Here is a 25,085-nt window from a genome sequence, read left to right as displayed (position 1 = left end):
GCCTATTGGGTTTGTTCACTTTGCAAGCCAAGAGCAGAAAATTCAACTGAAGTAGTAGTTGCTGGTGAAAACTAAGTACAAAAGACTTGGATGGTGCCTGGATGGTGCCTCAGACCCATTATGAAGGTGGTCTAGTTGTATATTACCCATTACTCAGGTGAGCAAAATCCTAGAGATAAACTATCAAGAAAAAAAGAGGTTCATAGTTCAATGATGAAAGTTTGGTGAGATCCCTAGGCAATCTCATGAATTTGAGTGTTAGGAACTAGCAAATACATATAGGAACAGGAAGCTGGAAAGAAGTTGAATTCCACAACCTCTTCTGAGGTCCTGCCTCCAGTGACCCATGCACATCCCTCGCCATTCTACCTCTTAAAGGGTCCACAGAAGCTCTACAACTCAAAGCTAGGAGCAATGCCCAACCATTGGGGAAACACATTTGAACCATACTCAAACCACACCAGGCACTTTTCATGTTACCTGTTTTTTCCAAAGGTATTCTTTTCAATATTATATTGAACAATGCTCTCTACTATAAGATACAAAACTTACAGCATATAGCCACTTCCAGCCATGCCAGGATTATACATGCTACCAAGGCTCAAGAAAGTCTCTGGAAATAAAACGAAGACTCAAAACAACAGGCTTAATTACTGATTATATCTTTTAAATGAAAAATGGTGGAGCCTGGGGTCCTGCAGTGCTGAGTCCCTGCATCTGTTCCTCATTCATCAAATGTTTATTGACAGCTTCTTATGCTTAGAAGGGAAATCTAAATTCTCCTCAGCAGCTGTACTCCTGGAATGGTGCTGGCATAACTCTGAGAATTGGGAGCTGAAGAGAAAAAGGTATATGCAAATTTCAGAATCAAAACACCGTGGAATACTATTCCATATCCTCTGTAGTCAAGGTTTCTTTGTTGCTTTTTAATTCTTAGACCTAAACAGAAGGATAATCTTGAGAGAGGAAAGGTATGGAGATAGGAAAAAGGAAAGTGGGGAAAGAATGTATAAAAACACACTTTAATACAATGAATAGATATATAAAAATTGCCAACAAAGAGCCTACTGCTTTGTATGGCAACTTGTACTGGCCAGTTGTTACTGTCAATTTGACACAACTTAGAGTCACTTGGGGAGGGGGAACCCCAAATGAAGAATTCCTTGATAAGACTGGCCTGTGGCGGGGCGTTGGTGGTACACACTTTTAATCCCAGCACTGGGGAGGCAGAGGCAGGCGGATCTCTGTGAGTTCGAGGCCAGCCTGGTCTCCAGAGCAACTGCCAGGATAGGCTACAAAGCTACACAGAGAAACCCTGTCTCGAAAAACAAAACAAAACAAACAAAAAACAAACAAACAAACAAAAAAGACTGGCCTGTGGCCATGTCTGAAAGAATTTGTCTTGGTTGATGATTGATGTGGGAGGGCCCAGCCCACTATGGGCACTAGACAGGTGGCATGGGTGGCAAAATCAATGGTAGAATTCTCACCTGCTTTGGCAGATAGGCATGGCTGCTGTAAGAAAACTAAGAGAGAGTTCAGAGAACCATCTAGCAAGCAGCTGCAGTAGTTTGGATGAAAATGGCCACCATAGGCTCATATTTGAATGCTTGGTCCCAAGTTAATGGAACTGCTTTGGAAGGATTAGGAGGTGTGTGATGTGGGCTACTGCTGTTGTACACTGTAAAGATGTGTCACTCATATTGGTTTAATGAAACACTGACTAGTCAGTAGAGAGGCAGGCAGTATAGGCATGGCTACCAGACTAGGAGAATTCTGGGAAGAGGAAAGGTAGAAATGGAGTTGACAGCCAGACACAGAGGAAGTGAAAATGCCTTACTGAGAAAAAGTACCAAGCCATGTGACTAAACATAGATAAGAATTATGGGTCAATTTAAATTGTAAGAGTTTGTTAGTAATAAGCCTGAGCAATAGGCCAAACAGTTTATAAGTAGTATAAGCCTCTGTATGTTCATTTGGGACTAAGTGGCTTTGGGACTAGGCAGGACAGAAACTTCAATCTACAGGGGTGGCTTTTTGGAGGAGGTGTGTCACTGGGGTGGGCTTTGAGGTACAATTAGTCCCAATTAGTTCTCATTCTCCCTCCCCCCTCCCTCCCTCCCTTCCTTTCCCTCCTCCACCCCCTCCTTCCCTCACCCTCCTCTCTGCCGCTGACCTGGGGATCAGATGTGGGCTCTCAGCTGCTGCTCCAACACATCTGCCTGCTGCCATGCTCCCCACCATGATAATGGACTAACACACTGAAACTGTAAAAACCCAATCAAATGCTTCCTTATTAAAGTCACTTTGGTTATGGTGTGTCTTCACAGCAATAGAAGTTATTAAAAACAACAGTCCTTATCCATGGTTTCTGCCTCTGCTCCTGCTGGAGTTCTTGCTCTGACATCCTTCAGTGAGGGACTGTGACATTATATAAGGCAAATAAACCCTTTCCTCTCCAAGCTGCTTTTGATTGGGGTGTCTTATCATAGCAACAGAAAACTAGATGTAGAAATTTAACCATTTAAAAAGCTGAAAAACCCCCATTCCTCCCCACCTTATTGTAACAGAAGCGAGTCCTACATTGTGCCTCTTCAGGGTCCCATGTGAATGCTCAGTTGGCAGTGTTAGTAAGATCAGCAGTCCATGGGTTCTGGTCCATCCCAAGTCTCTTACGTCCACACCTCAGTAAGAAGGTGTGTGGACAGGGATGCTCTGAGTATGTGGCCTATGGCTGCTCTGGCTCTCCAGTGCTCATAATGAGATGAAAATGAAGCCATGTGGGCAGCTCAGGTTGAGCCAGTTCCTGCTCACTTCACTTAGGCTGATGAGATCAAGAGGTAAGCACCTCCTCCTGGTCAGCAATGTCCATGAGTTTTCTCGGGGGTCCATGCCAAACAGGAATCCTCAAATGCAAACCTTCTTAAGTCTACTATGCTTTAGATTCCATATTTGAAATTCATACTCAATAGAATCGTTTTACTAGTGTCTCATATGAAACTCAATAGACATTCTCAGTCCTACTTCTTCTGAGCATGTGGGCTCTTTCTAGACACTTTTGACTGGTAGCTGAAGACCACATGATTAGTTCCAGGAAATAACATGAGGGTAGAAATGGCATGTCTCTTCCAGGCCATGCTTATTTTTTTCCCCTCCAATGGTGACTTTAGAAGCCAAGTTCTGAGTGTGGTGGTGACACTAGTGAAAGATCTGGATGCTGCCTCCCACATGGAAAAGAGGCTGGGGTCAGCACCTTGTGACACAAACCAGGGACTTTATTAGGTGTAGTCACAGAGGGTGGATGATTGGGTATGGCTTCTCATTATGGGACATCTCCCCAGTGATAGGGAATGTCCTTCTGTATCCTGTAACTATAAGGTTTTCTTACTGGTTAATGAATAAAGGCATTTCGGCCGAAGGACAGGCAGAATTTAGCTAGGCAGGAATTCTGAACAAAGAGATAGAGAGAAGAAAGATAAGAGTCAGAGACCCATGCAGCCACCGGGAGTCAAGAGACATGGGCATCACCAGTAAGCCAAGGCTATGTGGTGATAAACAGATTAATAGAAATGGGTTAACAATGAAGAGAGAGCTAGCCAGTTAAGAAGCCTAAGTCATTGGCCAAACAATTATAAATATACATTAAGTCTCTAAGTTATTTCATAGAAGCTGCAGGGACCTGGTGGGCAGAAAGAAACCAGACTGAGATAAATGGAGAAAGTCTCCTTCTATAACCTACGGTGGAGAGAGAGGGAGGGCTGTTCTGTTTCTTCGCTTGTGGGTCAAATATGTTCTACTTACAAGACATTTTTGCTTATTGGTTTTGTTTTTGAGATAGGGTCTTCTTCTGTAGTCCAGCCAGGCCTGGAATTTCAGGTCTCCTGCCTCAGCCTCCTTCCTTATTATGTAACACCTGCCCAGTGGTGCTTTACTGTTATTTTGTTGTTGGTTTGTTTTCAGTTTTTTCCTCTTGAAGTTTCTTACCCACTTTGAGATGTCCTAGTCGAAAGTTCACAGGATCAGAATTCCTGGGAGTCTTTGTTTCCTTTGGTAGGGGGTTGGGATAACACTTTTGGAAACCATTGTCCCATTTTTATAAATCAAGTGATATGACTGACACCCAATCGCTTCAAGGTTTTTTCAAATGTTAAGTAAAATCATAGATATTATGGGGGTACAACATGAGGTTTTAATACATGTATACAATGTGCAGTGTTCAAATCAGGGAGCTGACATGCTCAACATCTCAAACATTTATCATCCTTAGTGGTAGCAGCAGTTAACACACTTGAGATATTTTGAAATTAAAAAAGGTAAACTGAGTCATACATATCACTGGGTACAGGGTTCTGAGTGTCTTTCATTCTGAATCTACTCTTAAATCATTGAGGCATTTAATAACCATAAAGACTGCTCACACTCTTCATCATGAAAATATTCAGGCATCTCTCTCTCACACACACAGTAATAACAATCAGATAAAATTTAAGCAATTAAAAAATGGGAGGGGACAGTAAAATGGCTAAGTGACTAAAGAAGCTTGCCACCCATGCCTGAGGACCTGAATTTGATCCCACTCATGCAGAGATGAGAGAACCAACTCCACAAAGTTGTCCTCTGACCTCCACATGCATGTTGGCATGTGCAGCCACACATCCAGATCATGCATACATACTATGATAACAAATTTAAAAACTTTAATAAAACAAAAATACTTCTGCAGCTAGGATATTTTCCATTTTATTTAATCTTATAAATGGAAAACTTAAAAGGCGTTAAATAGCAAGCAAAATAATTATACTTTATCGACAATTCAGAAGATAACAATACTTTCAGACATTTTTCAAATACTTTTACAAAGAAAAATAAATTATAATAAATGACACGTCTAATGAAACCTGACTTTCAATAAAGCTAACAAAATAATTTTGAAAAACAAAACTCTATATCCTGAATTTTTCACGTCATGAATATATATTTTCCTATGTGATCATCATTCAGTCCAATCTGTGGTAGAAAGTTGAAATGGATTCAGATGAGAGTCCCTTTGGGTTAGCATGCATAGATCTACCCACATAGAAAGTAGCCAGTTCTAACAGGAAATCTGAACAATTGGGTGATTTGGCCTTTCACTTGCTAGGCAATAAATTCTAGACCTAGCCATGTTTCTTTTTATACGCTCAGTCAAAGCAATCAGGTCCAGGAAGCCGTGTGGTTAGGTAACATGCAGCCACTTAATGGTAGGAAGCACCCTGTCATCCTCCTTAGACAAATTTTTAATTAAGCGAAGATAACTGAGTCAAACTGATCAAATTAAACCCATTTCCAATATTTTTTTAATTTTATACTATTGATGCTTTATATTTCAATAAATTATTTTATTGCTCAACAGTTAATATCTACTGAACCACTCATGTCATATAAACAACTATATTTATTATCTCCATTGCCTTGTTCTGTATCTTTTCCATCTTGAGAGAAGAAGAAAAAGGAGTTGCATACAAGACCTACTAGATATTTTCAGTAACAAAGGCACTGGCACCTGTCAGGGACTGAAGTGAAGCAGGTGAGCTGTGAAGATTCCGTTAGAAACGACACCCATATACACTTAAGCTGACATTTCTAGAACTTAGAATATATCAAAGATCACACCCTGTTAGGAAGTTCACAAGTGTGTTTCCATGAATGGCTTATAAACACTTTAAGAACACCATCTAACAAGACTCAGAAGTGGCTTTGGCGACAAGCCAGCGTACACAACAGGGAAGCAGTGGGCGTTGCAAACACAGGATTGTTGGCTTGTTTTAAGTGGCGCTACCTAACCTGAACACATCCTAGCTACCACTTCTTAACTGTGAAGAAACTGGGCCATGTGGAAGGAAAGAGTCTGTGGTAAAAGCCACGTAGGAACAGTGTTTTGACAAGTGGCCTCTGACGCTGATGAACACTCTTTGGAGTGTCAGGGAACAGAGACAAATAGCTAATGGTTGAGAGTCTAGCCCAGGGGAGATGAACAATGGCTTTCCTCTCATGACTTCACGGTGGAAATGGCACCCACACAACTGACTAACTTTCAGGGAAAGTTCCCACTGTGATGGGAAGTAACTGCTGGGGTCATTTCAGCCACCATATGATGGATGGATCAAGAGAGCAAACATGAGTTCAGCAGGTATGCCCGCTTCCCCTTTCTTCCAGGCCTGCAAACAATGTTAATACCTGCTGGAATCAAAATATCTTCTCCAAAATTCTTTAGAAAATATAATTCTGCAGAACTAAATATTATAGAAAAATGATCAAATGATAAATATATCTTTGGGTACCCTGATACAAGAGTGCATGCCTTTTATACTTTGCACCTAAACAGTGATTCACACTAAAACTTGTACTATTTCCCTATCTGTCATTCTATGTTTCTCTTTCTGTATTGTGACTTCGGCAGTCTTACTATGTAGGAAATCCTGTCTGAGAAGACACTCACAGTGGTGTGCAGAACTTAAAAAGGACTGCAGTGACCCACTGTTTAAAAACCCACTGCACTTGGTGAATTCCACAAGTAACAGGTGAAGGTACAAAAATAAAACTAAGCACACAGAGTAGAGTATATGGTGAGGACAGCTGCCAAGAGCCTCATGCTGTTCATCTTCAGTGAGTTTTAACTCACTGTATGCCACTGCAATTTTTAAATATTTAATATATGTCCCAAGTCAAATTCCTACGAAATTACTTTCCTCGTAACCTCATCTACTTTCTCTGCACAAGACTAAAGACTTGAAGTAACACTTTAACATAAAATATATAAAAATTATTAGAAATATCTAACATGAATGTTTCCAAAGTTTTGGTTCTTATGAATTTATACCAAAATAAAGCTTCTGATACATTTATGAGCTCACACCTGAAGACAAAGTGATGATGTAAGCAAAGCTGAACCTGAACATGTTAACATTTACATAGAAAAATAGCGAATTCCACAGACAGCTTGGTGACGTCTTACACACTAACAACCAGGAGAACTATGGGCTGAGAAGTCCAGAAGATGACCCGGCACTCATTCCTTTAAAGTCCATAATCCCCATCTTCACCATCAAATGAGCTTGTTTGCCTTGGGATGTGTGTTTGGAGATGGTGAAGAAGGCTTTCTCAGGATGGTGCCTGAAGTGTCTCAGTATTTTCTAGATAGTTTCTTACTGTTTCAAGCTTCCTAGGCATGCATTTCAGGGCTCCTTTACTCTGCCCACTCAGATCAATGGAAGATTGAGTAAGAATGCTATGAGGCTAGGAAGTTCCAAAATCCTGTATTTTGTCATGTATCAATGATTTCTGAAAGGACTCCCAGGAGGCAAGGGAGCATGCGACTAGAATACTGCACAGCTAGTCAGCTGACTCCTGCTGTGTAAGATCTCACCTCCTGTGACCAGCACACCCCAGAGCTAGCCAGTCTCCCACTGTTTAAGGAAATGGTAACTGCTTTTCCTGTGTGAGGTCTATAAAGCCACCAGGCAGGATTTTTCTGTCACATATATTCAAATATCAGGAACACACTCTCAAAAGATGAAAATATAATTAAATAAACTCTATCATAAAATTAAGGTGTATGTGGCTTTTCATTCTTCTTGACTGTGACATGAAAAATAATAATAATTTAAAAATCTCTGCATGGAGTCAAATAGCAGGTTCTCGTGACTTGACTTGAATAAGAGCTCTCGACAAAGTCACCTGACATTTCTGGGACTCCATTTCCTATAATGGTAATTGTTATGTCTAGTTTATGACAGTTTGACACAATCTAGAGTAATTTTGGAAGAGAGACTCAATTAAGAAAATGTCTCTGTAAGACTAACCTGTAAGCAAGTCTGTGGGGGCATTTTCCAGATTGATGATCAATTTGGAAGGGCTCTGTCCATTGTGGGTGGTGCCATCTCTGGGCTGGTGGTCCTGGATACTATAAGAAATCAGGCTGAGAAAGCTATGAGGAGGAATCCGGTAAGCAGCATCTTCCACAGCTTCTGCATCAGCTCCTGCCTCCAGGTTCCTGCCTTGACTTCCTTTGATGGTGGACTGTGATGTGGAACTGTAAACTGAAATAACTCTTTGCTCCATAAGCTGCTTTTGGTCATGGTGCTGTATCACAGCAATAGAAACCCTAAATAAGACAGTAACTGAGGGAGCAGTATTCCAGATACTTCAATGGCCTTTCCACCTACGACCAAAGCAGGTCAGAACCTTGGTCAGTACTTCCCAGGGAAGTACTCTCTACTCTCCGTAGAGCCTAACAGTGAAGTGATTCTGGCTCTGAGAACTTTCTGATGTTTACATGATAGTCAGTGGGCATCGTCTATCCTTCCAGGGGCTGTTGGAAGCATTACCCATGGAATAAAAACACAACCTATACATTTCATACATGTACACAAGGGCTTACTTTGTTTGCTATTGTGGGCTGCTACAGAAAGAGTCTGTTAACTATGTCCCTATTTAATTTCCACACTGTTTAATTCCTTAATCTTCTCAATAGTGGTAAGAAAGATAATTCTTATTCAAAGTGTTTCTTACAGAATCAAAGAATAATAGGGTATGCTTATTGTTTAAGTTTTGGGTTTTAATTTTTTTTCAGTTTTCAAAGCTAATTTAAAATTTTTCATTGTCATTAGATAAGAGCAAGAATCTGCCATAGTTTACCACAGGCACAAAAGATGACCAGTTCACGATCCAATCACAATATTCTGCCAACATACACAAGAGTTTGGCACTGTGTTTAGATGTACAGCGATACACTATACTGGTTCTTAACTCCTGTTAGAACTGGGACAACAGAAGGCTCATAGCTCTTCTACTATTTCAAACCAGATGCAAAGCATGTAGAGTTCACATTCAGAGAGAGACCCTGTGGGGCACCAGCTACAGCTACTGTAGTTGGATAAAGAATTTCTTCAACAGTGACATACGTGCCCAACAAGAAGCCGACGACTCCAGTGAAAGCTATGGAAATGTTTTTCAGGACCATCCATATGTTGTAGTGTTCCTTAGAGAATGTAAGGATTTCCACGATGGGGGGCAGGATCAGGGCCAGCGTGCTGCTGCTCACAGCCCCAACAAAGGAGATCACGATGTCTAGGCGAGGAATGAGAACTGCTCCAGCACCTATTAAAAAATGGCTTCTGTTGACTTGTTGGCTACACATGTAGGGACTAAATGTGGACCTTTTTGACACAATGAAAGTAATTACCAGAAGTCACTGCTTATGGGGAAAGCGACATAATTTATTCTGAGCTAAGGGGGAACAAACCAGAGAAATACTTTCTGGACTTATACTTACCAACAACATTTCTCATGTAAACACATGTAAACATCTACTAACTTTCCTCTGCTTGCCACACAGCACAGTCTATGACACACAAACAGAGTGGTGCACCATGAATAAACGGGAGCATAGAGAGCACCAGTTCCTATGGCAGAGCTCTAATCAGTCACTTTTCAGACAACACAGAGGACGTTACCAAGAGGACAAGGCCATACTCACTGAGCAAGAGGAGTCAGTGAAGGATGCGAAAATGAATGGACAGAGCAGAATGTGCTGTATGGCAGTGCAAGCTTCAATCCTAAGTCAGGAAGAGCATAAGATCAAGGCCAGCCTGGTCTACATAGCAAGGCTCTGTCTCAAAAATACAAGATCTGGGGATTTACTTGGGGGTGTAATGCATATCTGGCATGTGCGAGGCCCTGGGTTTGTTTCTAGGACCAAAATTTAAAAACGGGATGAGATCTGGGTATGTGTATGGCCCTAAGATACTATCTTTGAAGGAGAGAAACACAGAGGTCCCTTTAACCAAGTGAGTGAAGCTGGCATTCTGATGTGCTACATTGAGCACTGTCCAGCTAAGCCATGAGTGTGGTACAAACCTGCCACCTTGGAATGTAGGAACCTGAGGCAGGAAGACTAAGTTTGAAGCTGCCCTGATCTACACATATATAAAATAGCTCTTTTTTTTAAAAAAAAATAACATTGTGCAAAACATATAACTTAAGCAGATCTCAATTTAACACATGTACATGCAAGTCAGCCTTTATGATAGACATGTGCTGATACTTACAGGTGATACTAACCAAGAAGGACCGTATCCCAAATTCACAGATGCGCTTCCATTTGGCATGAAGTCTGGCAGTGACTCCAGGGATAATGATCTCTGCTGGAACATAGAACTGAATTGAATAGGTCACGAAAATGCCAAAGGAATACAGAATTTTCACTGACCGATACAACCTGTTGGAAAAAAAAAAAAAAAAGAAATTCAGCATTTAGTTTTCCTTAATATGAATCTGATTTTCCTCCTTTTTATCATTTAGAGGGTAAACAAGAAATACAGAATGCAAGCCAGTTTAGAGATCTCCTAATCAAAGGTATAAAAGCCAACCAAAACAGATATGGTGGGGTACAACTGTAATGCCAGCACTCAGGAAGCCACACAGGAAGACTGGCTCTGAGTTCCCAACAGTCTGGGCTACATAATAATTCCATAATAATTTCCAGACCTGACCAGTGGCTACAGACTAGGAACCTTGTCTCAAGGAAGAAAACAACAAAAACTGACCTCCACTAACTACATTTCTAGTCCTCATACAGACAACTTGCTCTGACTATCCTGGTGAGGCTGAGCATGGACTTGGGGACACAGTGCTCAAAAGACTGTGTTTAGGGCCAAGGAAGTACTCCATGCTTACACTCAGCCCCATGAAAAGATCTGCGAAGCTTTCCAAAACAATGTTTTCTTTTAACAACTTGAATATCCTTATAATTTATTTGAACTACTGAGTCACAGTCACAGTCATTTATATATGTAGAAGAAAAATGTCATAGTAGGTCCTCAATTTGAGCTCTCCTTGCTTGAAACTTTTGTTAGACAAAGGACATAAGGAGTGACATCTGAATTATTTCAACCAGCAGAGCTCTCTACGCTGCACCTGCTGCCTGTGTTAAAACCACAGTGATGAGGGAGTAGATTTGTTGCTGCTTGTTTTGTGATGCAAACTTATCCCTCTGAGGTCAGGGCTTCAGAAGCGCACATCAGTTTTCAGCTTCATATACATCTTTAGAATTCTCTAATTACTCATTTTATGTGATACACAGAGTCACATATACTAACAGGATCCAGTGTAGTCTGACATGGCAAAACAGTGCAGCCATTCCTCTGTCTTGTATTGTTGCTGAGGCCATTTCAAGTTTAATGAGAATTCGATCTCCTTGATGGAGAAGCCCATGGAAAATCACCCAACTCTATTCTAGGGACCAAGGTCAAGACGCCTCAGCTAACTCTTCTCAGCGTCTATTAAACTGCCTGCTTATACAAACCTCCCCTCCAGCTAACTGCTTGCTTATATAAAATCTCCTCCTCCAGCTGCCTGGAAGTGGGTTTTTTGTGGTTTTTGTTTTTTTGGTTTTTTTGCCTTTAAAAGCCCCTTGCTCTAAATGCTCAGGTCTACAATTGGGTTCCAAATATCTGAGTGTAGTCCCAGACAGCTACAATAAAGACTTCCAATTGGCTACAAACTGTGTCTAAGTGGTCATTTCTGGAGGACTCCCTGTAAACAGTGGTATGTCAGGTCACAAACAAAATGCGCCATAGTCTTTAGACTTCAGCCTTGGTGGTGGCTCTGCCAAAACCGAGTGTGCACTTCACTTTTTTCTCCTTTTTAATTAATTTAGTATTTTCTGTGTTTCAGCTACATGTGTGTCTATGTACTATATGAGTATCTAGTGCCTTTGGAGGCCCAAAGAGAGCATCAGATCCCCTGGAACTGGAATTACAAATGGCTGCAAGCTATCACGTGGGTCCTAGGAACTGAACATGGTCCTCTGGATGAGCAGCAAGTCCTCTGAGTGGCCGAACTAATTCTCCAGCCCTTCAGCATGCATTTCTCAGTAAATACTTTAGTAAATGCCTTTGTCTAGAGAAAGTGATGTTTTCAGTGAGGTGCCAACAAGTGTGTACTCACAAGTCAGATGGACAATAAACCGACTCCTCTGAGCTATCAATGATAAAAATTAGTATGTTGTATTTCAATACCTCAACATTTTAATTTTAAGTACTTTTTATATTTAAAATCATCAAAAGAAATATCCACTTGTGTGTTTTAAGAGACAAACTAGAAAGGAGGCTATGCGGCAGTTTGTGGCAGTGACCACCTCCTGTGTTCTTTCTCTGTGGAAATGTCAGGGTCCACAGCCTCTCCAAGAGTGTGACACACAGAGAAGAGTGTTTCTCCTTGGAACAAATCCTATTGTCCTAAAAGGATAGACAGGACTCTACTTTCAGCAAAGCGATTAATTAGGCTTAAGCTTATTTCGACATCTTAAGACCTACAGCCATGAGAAGTATAAGCAGCTCTCTAGTCTGCAACCAAGCAAGGATTCAGCAGGCTTTTGCCACAGTGCAGTCATCTTCTTCTTCTTCTTTTTTTTTTTAATTATTTTAAAGATTTTATTTATTTATTTTGTGTAGTCTCCTGCCTGTATGCCAGCAGAGGGCACCAGATCGCATTTAAGGTGGTTGTGAGCTACCACATGGTTGCTGGAAATTGAACTCAGGACCTCTGGAAGAGCAGTCAGTGCTCTTAACCACCGAGCCGTCTCTCCGGCCCACGGCACATTCATCTTAAGAGTGAATAGAAGAAATAGGACAAAGTAAACGTAGATTTGAAAATATGGCAAATAACATAATTGGGTACAAGGAAAATCCTCATGGCTAGAAATAGTAAATCTTAATTAAAAAATTACGCAAGGACAGATTTAGCTAGGGCCTTAAAATTTAACTATAAATGGTTGTGGTTGAAAATATGCAAAATTTCCAAATGACTATTTTTTTCACATGTTCTGATAAGCTGTAGAGAATTAAATATTAGTTCATTATTCTCTTAAAAGAGAAGCATTGTTTTTTCTAATTACTGCTGTTTCAAAACATAGCTGATAATATACTTTAAAATGAAAGCACTATTTTCCATATAAATATAATTATATTCCACCGACATAAAGCTGGAGTTACACAGGCTAACATGTGGTTAGTGTTAATATCATTCCACATATAGTACTATTATTTGGTGTTACAAGGACCATTGTTCTAATTTTTTTCTTCACAAATGCATGCTGGAGAAGTAAGCATTGCACAGACCAGTTTTGCAACGCTGGAAGAATAATATAAATGACAGTGTGTTCAAACACACCCTATAAAAGCACCTATTTATTTCACTTTTACCTATTCTGTGTCAAAACCCATTTATTTCTATGGTTGGCATCTACACTTCCAGTAACACTTAAACGGTTTTCCTCAACATTTCAACCTGTGCTCTCACTTGGGTTTGAAGTATCCACAGAGCTATGCACTCTTGAGTTGCACATAGCAGACTTGAGGGCCATTCTGCACTCTCACTTTTCAGAACACAGTAACCTTTGAAAGGACAGCACCACCCTGTTTCTCTCAGTCAGGAGACTACTAACTCTGATTACCTCATCAGGTCTGCAACACACGGACAGCAAAGCAGAGGACAGACTGCACCCATCTGCCCTGTGAAGAGGTTCTGACAGACTAAAGGAAATCTCTCTCTACCCTGACTTGCTCTCCTGCTTTTCAAGATGTCTACTTGTTCTCAGGGAAATATTTGGAGGCTTTTTTCCAACTGAAAATCAGATGACTTGCTAGCTTTCTTGAGTCTAAACTATGACTGAACAGTAATAAGTTTGGACAGTCAAATTGGTCATAAGTCCCAATTTGCTCTGTCCTAATTGGAGAACCACAGCAAGCAGGCATCAGGGATGACCTGGTACTGTAGGGAAGGAAAGGGCTACTTCAAGGACAGGTCACACACCCAAGCTTGAACTGGCAAGCATATATATGTGCCTTCGCAGAGTCCTGCCCCATCCTTCTCTGTGTCTTAGCTGGGAACAGGGGCATCTATCTGTCTGCATGCTTGCTCTTCAGTTCTTTTTCCAGTAAGACATTCCTTAAATACTTCTGTGAATAAAGACTGTTACTGTCATGTTTCATATTTGAAATTTTAAAAGCCTGTCAAATGTATTTCCAGTTCCACAAATAATGAAATCATGAAAAAGTTTAAATGCTCAAATCATAAATCTAAAAATATATCTTCCCCATAAACTTTGACGGGTAAGTCATCTCCACCTACCACATGTCCTGGGGAAGATTCAGTGTAATGCTGCCCTTGATTTCATCACGGAAACACATGTAGCCTAAAGTGGCCAAGCTGACGTACAGTACCGTGACAACTGCCATGCCAATGTTCAATGCCTGAGGAAATCGTTTAGACTCCTTCATTTGGTTTTCCAGTGGGAGCACCTAAAAGGAGAATGTAACTATTTTTAAAGGAACAGGATACAGGAATTTCAGAATAACCAAGGTAATTATATAAAAAAGTTAGTCCTTTGTAGTCTTGTGTACAAAATCTTTTCTTCATTTCACATATTAAGTGTTATTTTCCTAAATGATGTGCACACTATGTATGTATGCTTGTGTCTCACTATGTAGCTTTAGCTAGCCTGGAACTATATAGACCAGCCTGGCCTCTGCCTCCTACATTTTGGGACTAAATGTGTGCGCCACTATGATGGGGAAAATCCTTCTGTGTATGTTTGACTTATTGGTTGATAAATACAGAACTGTTGGCCAATAGGGAAGCAAGATAAGTGGGGCTAGGAGTCAAAGAGGATTCTGGGAAATGTAGTAAAGAGGAGAGTTACCATGTGATCCTGGCAAGAGAGGACGCATGCCACTGGCATGCTAGATAAGATAATTTTTTTTTTTTTTTTTTTTTTTTTTTTTGGTTTTTCGAGACAGAGTTTCTCTGTGTAGCTTTGGAGACTATCCTGGCACTCGCTCTGGAGACCAGGCTGGCCTCGAACTCACGAAGATCCGCCTGCCTCTGCCTCCCGAGGACTGGGATTAAAGGCGTGCGCCACCAACGCCTGGCTTAGATAAGATAATCTTTATAAAATATATAGATTAATGGTTATGGTTGATACTTAAGACAGAGATAGCAAATAAGAAATCCTAGTCATTGGCCAGCAGCATTGTACCTAATATAAATAAGTCTGTGCATGTTACTTGGGGGCCCTAACGTGGCGGCAGAACTCAGGCTGCTGGCAGAAAGAGTCATCTTTACACCACCACACCAAGCTTCTACCTGGCTTTTTGAGACAGGATCTCACTGAACCTGGAGCTTCCTGGTTGAGCTAAACTGCCCACCTCTGAGCAACAGGGATCTACCTGTCTCCATGTCCCAGCACTGGGATTATACCTGCATTCAGCATTGGATATGGGTGATGGGCTCATCCTTAAACAGCAGGCAATAAACAACACACCCACCTCCTCAGCCCCTGTGCTCTAGAGATGCTTATATCATATTATGTTTTAATTCCTAAACAGATTTGAAGATCAGCTCTCAGCAGGCAACCTGCTGGTTATTTTTATACACCTTTTCTGGTTAGAATAATTTTAGATTTGTTTTTAAATGCTGAGGAGACCACAGATGGCTCCCATGTGCCTGTGGAGCAGCTCTCCCATGATTAACACTTTTAGATTACCAGTTGTCACAACTGATCCAACACTGGCTGAACCCCGAATTCCATTTCAATTTCTCTAGTGTTTCCATGAATGACCTTCTTCTGTAACAGGAGCCCATCCAGGACACTGCACTGCATTTGCCACTCTGCTCCTCGGCCTCCTGCGGGCTAGCTGGCTTCTGTCTTTCTTTGCTCACTGTCCCAACTTGCTGAACTCCTTTGTACAACATCCCTCTAATATGGATTTGTCCTAATGCCTTCCTGGTGACTACATAGGGGCCATGGCTTCTAGAAAAGGCCACCACACCCTGGTGTGTGTCAGTCCAGTCACACCCACCCACCTCATCGCCCTACCCATTCTCCAAGAACTAAGCGGGAATTATCTACACCTGCTGGAGGAATGAGGCTCTCCTAGGAATTCTGCCTCATAGTCATTAGTGCAATTATTTGTGTCACTGTGGACTTCTGGAGATCTGTTATGCACACTGAGTTCCAACCCAACATTGGGTCATACATTCTGTCACTCATCCTGCTCCAGCCTTTGTCACTGTGATACTACCAGGCATGTGTGCATTCCTGGTGCTGACTGCCTTATTGTCCCTCTGAGCACTCCTTTCCTCTCTGGCCTATACAAAGCCCAACACTCATGTTGAATTCCATGGTTTCAGTCATCATCATACATTTTTCTCCACAGAACATGGTTCCTTTCTTGGAGCATGGCATTTAGAATTAAGATCTCTGTGCTGAGTGTGCTATGTGAGGAGTGTTCCTTCTGACCTCTCAGGAGACACAGCAAGTTACAGCTCACATGCATATGAACGCACATACACACATCTGAAACTGATCTACAGTGTGTGGCAGGGGAGCAGGAAGGGGACTACAAAAAGACAAAGAGATCTTGGGAAGGGATGAGCCATGGGAATGAAATGTGTGACATGATGGCAGAAGGAGGGACTATGTGGTATAAGGAAGGGACCAGCCAAAAGAAGGGGAGGACGGTATGAGGCAAATAAGAACCAATTATATGGTATGTATGTACAGAAATGCCATAGGAAATTTTGATTTATGTCCTAACTAAAGCAAATTTTTAAACATTAAAATTAAAAAGGGAAGAGAAAGTGGGAGAGTGAGGCTGATTTTGAATGAGAAACTGATTTTGTCAGTGAATCAACCCTTAACTAAATATCCAATAATTAAGATTCTAAACTAATAAAAGACAGACATTAAAATCCACATCTACAGCTGCTCTGCAGTAAGGGGAGCTGTGAGAATTTCTAAGACTATAAGATTTCAGACAGCAGACAGCCAAGGGGAATGGGGTGGGGTGGGGTGAGACATCCATTTGCATTCACAGGAAGAGACATCTAAAGTGCTTTTGTCTGGTATCAAACCATCAGACCTTGAAGGCAGTAGACATTAATATTCTAATTTCCCTAAATCTACAAATTATAGGCCACAAATACTGAAAGTGTTTTAAGTAAAAATACTTAAGATGTTAGAGGCCTCAGGATGTATCTCTTGGCACTGGCATCTCAATAATGTTGTACATCAAAAACAAATAGGATATACCCAACCTAAAGGGAGAATTTTCTTTGCTTTTCACTCGACAGTAACTTTATAATTATTTCCATAACCTTCAAATATTCAAGGCTATATGTAACATGTGATGTTTGGGCTGTCAGGTTGACATGCAAGCCTGACAGCTTGAGTCTAGCCACTAGAACCCAGAAAAGGCTGGATATGCTAGCTCACATCTACAATCGCATCTACCACTCCTGTGGTAGATGGGAGGGGGAGACAGACAACTACCTAGGAGCTCTCTGGCCTACTACCCTGGAGAACCTCAGCGCAGCAGAGACAGGAAAGATCTTGCTCCCATAATGTAAAAAGAGAGAACCAACTCCCGAGAGTTGTGCTCTGGACCCCTGACCCACACCAATACATGCACCTTTTTAAAATGTGTGATGGGTGGGGGTAGGGGATAGAGAGACTGCCTGGTAACCACTGGCTGCTCTTCCAGAGGACCTAGCTTTGATTCCCAGAACCCATTTGGTGGCTCACAACCATGTATAACTCCAGTTCCAAGGCCTCAACACCCTCTTCTGGCCTCCACAGGAACCAGACATGCACGTGGTACACAGACATGCTTGCAGGCAAAACAACCCAGATACAACACAGAACCTTAAAAAAAAAATAAAAATAAAATTTAAAAAAAAGCTCTAATTGGTCTATTTGGCCATGCTTGAATACATGAGACACAAACAAAACAAAATTGTCTGTGAGTTCTATTTTCTGCAGTTATATGACACAAGTGTTTTCAGTATAATACCTTAAGGCTTTTATAGGCTTGAAATTTTTCCCAATAAAATGCCAAAAACCTAGTCTAAAACTGTCATTTAACCTACCAAGGAAGACTTAGAGAACCTACAAAACATGTCTAAGTTTCTGATCAGTAGAAAAAACAAACATTAGTTCAAGTCTACCCCACCCCACCGTTAGGTCTCAAATCTAGAACAACTCTCATTCAGTTGACCTATGGCTCCTCCCAGCACTCCTTACCCCACCCCTACCTAAAACCTCCCCTCTCCCAGCCTGATTCCTGTACAACTCAGTCATTTTGGCTATGCTGTTCTCTTGGCCTCTTGGCTTGGGCCTGGGCCTGGGTCTGGGCCCCTGGCTCCTCCCTTGCTCCCCCTCCCCTTCTCTCTTCTCATTGTCCAGTCAGCCAGTCATGTTCAGCCTGGACTCTTCCCTCTCCCTGCTTTCTCCCTTATATCTACAATAAAAACCTCCATACTTTAGAGCTTTTCATGACAACCCCCCCCAGAAAAAAACATGTATTTTTTATACAGTTTGACCACAAAAATTCTTGTGTTGAGAGTCTGGAAAACAAGAAATGGCTAATTCTTACCACTCCTATGCCTTCAAAAGCAAACACAGCAGTACCAAAAAACAGTGGGTATTTCTTCCAACCGGCCACAATTGGAAGGTTGTAGGGATCTGGCATGTTCTGCAGAAAAGAGAAAAAAAGAAAAAATAAACCAAGTTACAGCTTTATCTAATGCAAACTATTTAAAATTAAAGAGCAAAATCACATCCTCCCAAGCTTCACAGAGCAGCTGCGGTTATGAAATCCAGCAAACATTTTACACACCCTGTATATGGAGGCTATGTTGTTAGGATACAGTCACTGAAACAAATGCTTCTGTCACGTTCACACACTCCCCGAGTCCCTGTGTCCACTGGCCAGTCCTAGGCAGCACCTGGCCAGTCCTAGGCAGCACCTGGGGTACATCTTCTAACATATGAGAAGTACACAGGCATACTCAGAAACCAGAGCCCAACAGTCACCAGGCACTGCTGTGGTCTCCACGCATTCCCATTCCTCAGTTCCCTACGACACCTTGCTCCCAACCAAAGCCCTAGCTGTACAGGGCTCCTTCTGGTTTCAGTGTGTGCTCTGACAGGCCACACACAACCTGCTCCTCATTGTGGATGACCCCACTGTTCTTTAACTGGCACCAACTCACAGCAATGCTTCCCACTCTGTAGGACACCTGGCTTGACACTATGACCACAATGACCTTCCTTCCAGACACCCCAAATTTGGTCGTCCCCCACTTCACAATCTTCTCCTCTGCCTTACCTGCTGAATCAGAATTCAAGGCCAAGAAAGGAGGCTGTGCATACCAAAGTGAGAAGGCATGTGGGAAGTCTGGGGGATGTGGGGGCCGGTAATGGTGAGGCACATGCAGCATTAAGTGATAGGAAGAAGCTGTGTGATAGGAAGAAGCTGTGTGACAGGGGAAGCGAGAATCAGAAGGGGCAGGGTCCAAAGGGTCTTGATCATCTGCTACTGCTAAACTGTCCCCTCCTTGTGCACGTCCCTCTCCTGAAGGATCCCCTTTTTCTGCTCTACCAACTCTAACATGTCAGCTGAGGGACTGTGAACGTCAGAAAGGCTCGGGCAACCTTCTTTCCTACCAGTTTAAGAATCCAGAGGGAGGAAAAGTGAAACGGACCAATATATGAGTTTGTGTGAATCATGGAAATCTTATGATTATCTTGGAAGTTATATTTTTGATAAATTAGATCATGAGGAAATAAAATAGGATCCTCGACTATCCTGGGGTCACTGGCCTCTGCGTAAGGTAATTGGGCTGAGTCCCGAGACTTCAAACAGTGACCTCAGTTCCAATTACCGCATGGTCTTCAAACAAAGGAGTCATGAACTTGTGCCATGGCAGTGGATGGCATGTGGTAGCAAGCAAAATACTTAGAGAATTATACACATACCCATCCTTGTGACTAGCTCAAGCTCAAAGGCATAAACACAGTAACTCAATGAGCTGAATCATGGGAGCCTCTGTAGTAGGAACACAGTTCTAAGTCTCACAAGAGCTCTAACAGGGAAGGTGAGATGTTTGGGAACACTGATTCAAACCCATAGGCATCCTCATGAACAATCAAACCAGACACAACCGTTTAGCATCTATGTCATGCATTAACATTATCCCCTGAGGGGAAATCAACATCAGCTTCCTGTCTGTGTGTCCTGTGTGCGGAACAGGCCTCTCTATGTCACGACTGTCACTTCCAAAGAAAGTTTTACATACATAGGAACACAGGATGGTTACTCAAAAGCACACTTACCCTAACGACGTACTGGTAAATTATCACGAGACTGGCAGCCATGGAAATGTTGGCAAGGAACGAAAGTATGAAGAGATTCTTCAGCTCACGAATGAAGACCAAGAGAATTATGAACGGGAGAAAGCAGAGCATATACACCCTGAGGTCCACACTCCTCCTCTCACATGCATGAGATGGATCAGTGCTGTTTGAAACAAACACTGTGCTCTCCAGGAATCCTTCGTGAACCTGCAGTACAGTAAGGCACCAGGGGAAGAAGAAGGAAATTATCCACCAGCTTACAGTCATAGGAGAGACAAATAAAACATAACTCACACCCTTTAGGATCAAGACCATTGGCAGTAGTGACCAGTAGGGTAATCTCACGGTGTCTTGTGTATGATAGTGGTGACCAGTAAGGTGGTCCCACAGTGTCTAACTGTGATCATGGAGACCAGTGAGGGCATCTGACCAGTGAGGTCATCCCACAGTGTCTAACAGTGACAGTGGTGACCAGTAAGGTTTAGCCAGTATCTGCAGTAATGTGCACTGCCTACAAATGGAAGGAAAACTTCTGCCAAGCGTGGTATTTCCAATCGCACACATTGTGACTGCTGCCTGCGTGCCCATGTGTGTGTTCCTTGCTGCCTCGGGCTGTTTTCTAAAGTCTGACTGCAAGTATTTCTCTGTGTTTCCCTTTATGCTTCTGAAAGACTCATCATTCTAGCTCTAAAAGACAATTTCTCTTTTCAACCAGCCAGGGGGCCACTTGTTCTACCTCATCGTCTCATGTCTTAAATATCCCATTAAACTCTGCAACAGACAATGTTTCATAAAAGAAAGTCATTAAAAAGCCTTTACATGCCCCCCCCCCCTCCTCTCTCTCTCTCTCTCTCTCTCTCTCTCTCTCTCTCTCTCTTTCTCTCTCTCTCACACACACACACACACACACACCCTAAAAAATCCTATCCACTAATAAAATCATTACCAAAGATGGCTAACCAGGTGTGACAGCACATAACTAGAAACCCAACACTTAGAAAATGAGACACCAAGATTCTGAGTTTAAGACCATACTCAACTAACAAACAACATACTAAGGTAGCAGCTGTGACCAGGGGCTCTATTTCAGGAAAATGCCTAGTAAGATCAGGGGAGATCAATCGTGTTCACAGGACTTCACAGTAGTTACTCCAGTTGTAAAAGTTAATGCTGTGTTACAGTTTATAAACATAAAACCACAGGACATTGGTCCTAGATTCACACAGGGCTGTTGGAAACTCTCTTGGGAGAACTAGAGGTGACCCAGCAGTGACGAGTTATGGTGGCACACATCTGTGTTCCCAGCACTTGGGAGGTAAATGCAGGAGGGTCAGAAGGTCCAAGGCCAGCCTGAGCTACACAGAAAGTTCAACATGAGCCTGAATTAGATGAGACCATCTCAAAAAAGCAAGTAAAAAATGGTGGGAATGGAATAACAGCTCCATCACTGCCATCCTGCATGATCCAGGACAGACTCTGATGCCGTCATGGCCCATGTGAATGACTGCAAGGAGGCATGTTTTCAGAACCTTTTTAAACAACAGCAGCAATTATCGGAGCTTAGGAACGGACACTCGCCTTTTTACTGCATGCTTTCAGCTGCTGCCCACCATCTCCTATCTCCTTGAAAGACCATCAACAACATGAAGAGCGTGACTGTGGATCTGTGTGCATACTTTTGAGATCTGAACATGAAGTAATCAAGAAAGAGCAAGCCACGCCACATTCTTGTCCAAAAAAATAAATAAATAAATAAATAAATAAATAAATAAATAAATAAATAAAACCAAGCATGGCTGATATAAAATCAGGCATAGTAACACTAACATCAATTAACATCAGAAACCCAACTTGTAAAAGAGACACCTAAGAAGAATCTATAAAAATGACTGTGAGCGAAACACATCTTTATCTTCAACCATGGCTTCCACAAAAGCCAAGGCTTCTGAAGAAAAAGTCTTGCTGACTGCAGAAACATACTCACTTGTTTCACATTTTCAGCTAAGAAGACGATATAGACGCTACAGAATCCCAGCTGTGTTATCACCAGAAAGAAGTCAACCACGCTCCTGAAAACACAGTCCCGAAAAGAAGTAAGTGTCACAGGGAGTTCTAAACAAGCAGCAGACCTCATTTCTCATTTAACTATTTTAAAGTATTTTATAATGGCATTTATTCTTTTACTTCCTAAGACAATGGCCACTTAAATATTTATTCTCATGAAGATAGTGTCAGTCAGTAAGGCACTAGACTGTGATAGTAAAAAGCACACTTCCCTCAGTTAAAAGACAAAGATTTTACATCACTTCCTACTTCCACAATTCAGTTGTGTAAGAACAGCTGCTTGTGAAACAATTTCACAGAACTATGTTCAAGATTAGGGTGTGACTCATACCTTTAACCTAGGTAACCAGGGACCTTCATTCAAGACTCAGCCCTGGAGAAAAATTCATGTTCTAGACTACATCCTTCCCCACTACCTCTCAAGATCTTCCTCAGGCCAAGCCAGTGTATTTCCTTCCTGCTGGCCTCCTGCCATTTGCACACATGGGAAGTACACTTGCTACTTCCTAAACCATAAGAATGCAGAATGCAAGGGAACTGGAAGCATGAGTCAGACCTCTAGAGACATCTTTGGTAAATTTTCTCTATTCTTATTTTATAATGAGATGCTCTAGAAACTTCCAAAACACAAAACAATTATGTAGAAGGAGGGAGCAACTATTGCCAGATATCTATGTGACATCATTGGGATATGGCAGGCCCCAGGTACAACATCCTGCACACTGGACTTGGAGCAAGGAGGGAGCGCATAGTCAGACTGACTGATGATGACGTGGTGACTCCTGTCAACTGCCATCAAGATCATAAAACAGCAAACAGATAGAGACTAGAACCTGAGTCTATCCAACTGTGAAACCCCGTTACCACGTTTCCCCAACCCTGTCATACTTTGAGTTATGTCCTGTTCAATGAAAATAGTTAAAATCAGTGTGACTTCAGCACATAGACATTAGAAGCAAGGCCAGTGCTTACCGCCCCCACGCTGCCTGCCGCTGAAGGCAACTCCATGGGCTGGCCTCCATGGCAAAACTCACAGTGTCACTGTACCCCAATGTTGACTTCTTAAACCTGCAATTTATAGGCATGCACACAGAGAAAAGTATTAAATTGGTCTATAAGGCCATTCCATGAAAATAGCACCAAATAAAAATAGAGATTTGTGAACTCAGGATATACATTAGCAGATTTGTTTTCAAAGTGCAAATAAATATTTGTGTACCCATGAGTGTGAGTCAAGAAATTTCAAAATATCATTTGCCCTGCTACAGGCATACAAAGTTTAACTGCTGCTGCAGTTTTCTATCTGTAGAATTCGGAAAACTTTTTATTGGTGCTCCATTGATTTAAATGTTTCAAGCACCTCGAAACAGCAACTGTACTGTTCAGCTGAGGATCACTCCATCCTGTGACAGCACTGTGTAACAGCGTGCAGGCGCTGCATTATAGTTCCCTGTGAACTGTCCCATTTAATCTTCAGAACACCTCCATGAAGTCAGTGTCACTTCTCCATTCTCTATTCTACTTTCTTCTCCAGAGTATGCATCATTATCCAAACAACAAACATGATATAAACACTTTCGAGAACATTAATGAAAAGAGTTAGGAGGCAACCACTGGTTTGCTATAACATGAAGCATTTTTAAAAGCAGTTTATCATCCAGTAGAGGATTTCATGTTATAGAACTAAAAGGGGGGTTCTATTTTTCTAAGTCTGTCAGCTCACTTATCAATAACCGTCACTAAAGGCACTCTGCCCCAGACTGAATCACCAACTAGCTGAAGACCTGGAGCTGTCACTTCAAGTGCATAGCTACTTGGCTTCCTCTTCTACTAAATGAAAGAGCCCACCCCATCTCCCCAATAGAACACCTTTTGAATGTGTGTAATCACAGGCCAGCAAGATGACTCAGCAGCTAAAGTAACTGCCACAAAAGCCCGACGACCTGAGTTCAACCTGAGAAGACCCATAAAGTGGAGGAAAGTACTGACTCCACAAAGTTGTCCTCTCCCCTCACATGTGCACTGTGTCATACATGTGCCTACATACATGTCATGTACACATCGACAATATTCAACATTTAAAAAAAGTACAGTCATCACTCCATACCCACAAATTCCTCGTGTATGGGTTAACCTACTGCATATGAAGATTCATGAAAAAAAAAATGTCTGTGTTGATTACATACACAACTTTATTTTTCTTGTCATTATTAGGTGAACAGCATAGAATAATAACATGCATAGCATTTATACTGTACTGAAGATGATTATAACATGTGGAAGGATGTGCAAAGATTACATCATTTTATGTGAGGGACTTGAGCACTTGTATGTATCCATGGGGACCCTGGAACCAGTCTTCTGAGAACGCTAAGGGATGACTGTGAACAGATACTGACCACATTAACTACAGAAAACACTAGCCTGTCCCATGGTCATCATCTTAGGGGTGTCAGGCACTGGAAGGGAACACAACCTCTAGATGCAAGGCACAATAAATACATGAGACAATGAGGCTCTAAGCAAGTATGAAACTTTACAATGAATCAAATAGACTTAATGAGTCCACATTTACCTCTGACATAGAAAGTGACTGCAACGTACCAATATGTGCATACAGTGGACGGAAATAATTCCTATAAACACAAGGCTGATTGGTCCAAGCTATGGAGAAGAAAATAAGGAAGATTTAAATATTCATTTTTAAAAACTGAGTGAGCTGATAAGCAATAAGTCAATGGACAATTCATTTACAGTGAAAAAAATTGTTGAATCCATTCAT

The 25,085-nt window shown here is 41.7% G+C and overlaps 1 protein-coding gene across 3 annotated transcripts in view; it reads right to left on the bottom strand.

Moving 5' to 3' along the window:
- Window positions 1-4,724: 4,724 nt before the first annotated feature.
- Slc36a4 (solute carrier family 36 member 4) overlaps window positions 4,725-25,085 on the bottom strand; it is a 38,839-nt gene continuing 18,478 nt past the window's right edge. The window contains exons 4-11 of one of the 3 annotated variants that reach the window (XM_027410874.2): window positions 24,879-24,967; window positions 23,276-23,371; window positions 22,224-22,308; window positions 20,219-20,446; window positions 18,477-18,575; window positions 14,173-14,342; window positions 10,089-10,258; window positions 4,725-9,138 (exon numbers count right to left, since the gene is read on the bottom strand). In XM_027410874.2, the coding sequence (XP_027266675.1) occupies window positions 8,831-9,138; window positions 10,089-10,258; window positions 14,173-14,342; window positions 18,477-18,575; window positions 20,219-20,446; window positions 22,224-22,308; window positions 23,276-23,371; window positions 24,879-24,967 (1,245 nt within the window). In that variant the 3' untranslated portion in view covers window positions 4,725-8,830. The remainder of the gene's footprint in view (window positions 9,139-10,088; window positions 10,259-14,172; window positions 14,343-18,476; window positions 18,576-20,218; window positions 20,447-22,223; window positions 22,309-23,275; window positions 23,372-24,878; window positions 24,968-25,085) is intronic. The other 2 variants (XM_027410876.2, XM_027410875.2) reach the window with 2 other exon arrangements.

The sequence above is a fragment of the Cricetulus griseus genome, chromosome 4, assembly GCF_003668045.3.
Source record: "Cricetulus griseus strain 17A/GY chromosome 4, alternate assembly CriGri-PICRH-1.0, whole genome shotgun sequence".
NCBI classification, from domain to species: Eukaryota; Metazoa; Chordata; class Mammalia; order Rodentia; family Cricetidae; genus Cricetulus; species Cricetulus griseus.
Note: the sequence above shows the minus strand (reverse complement) of the source record. Positions and strands in the feature narration are given on the sequence as shown.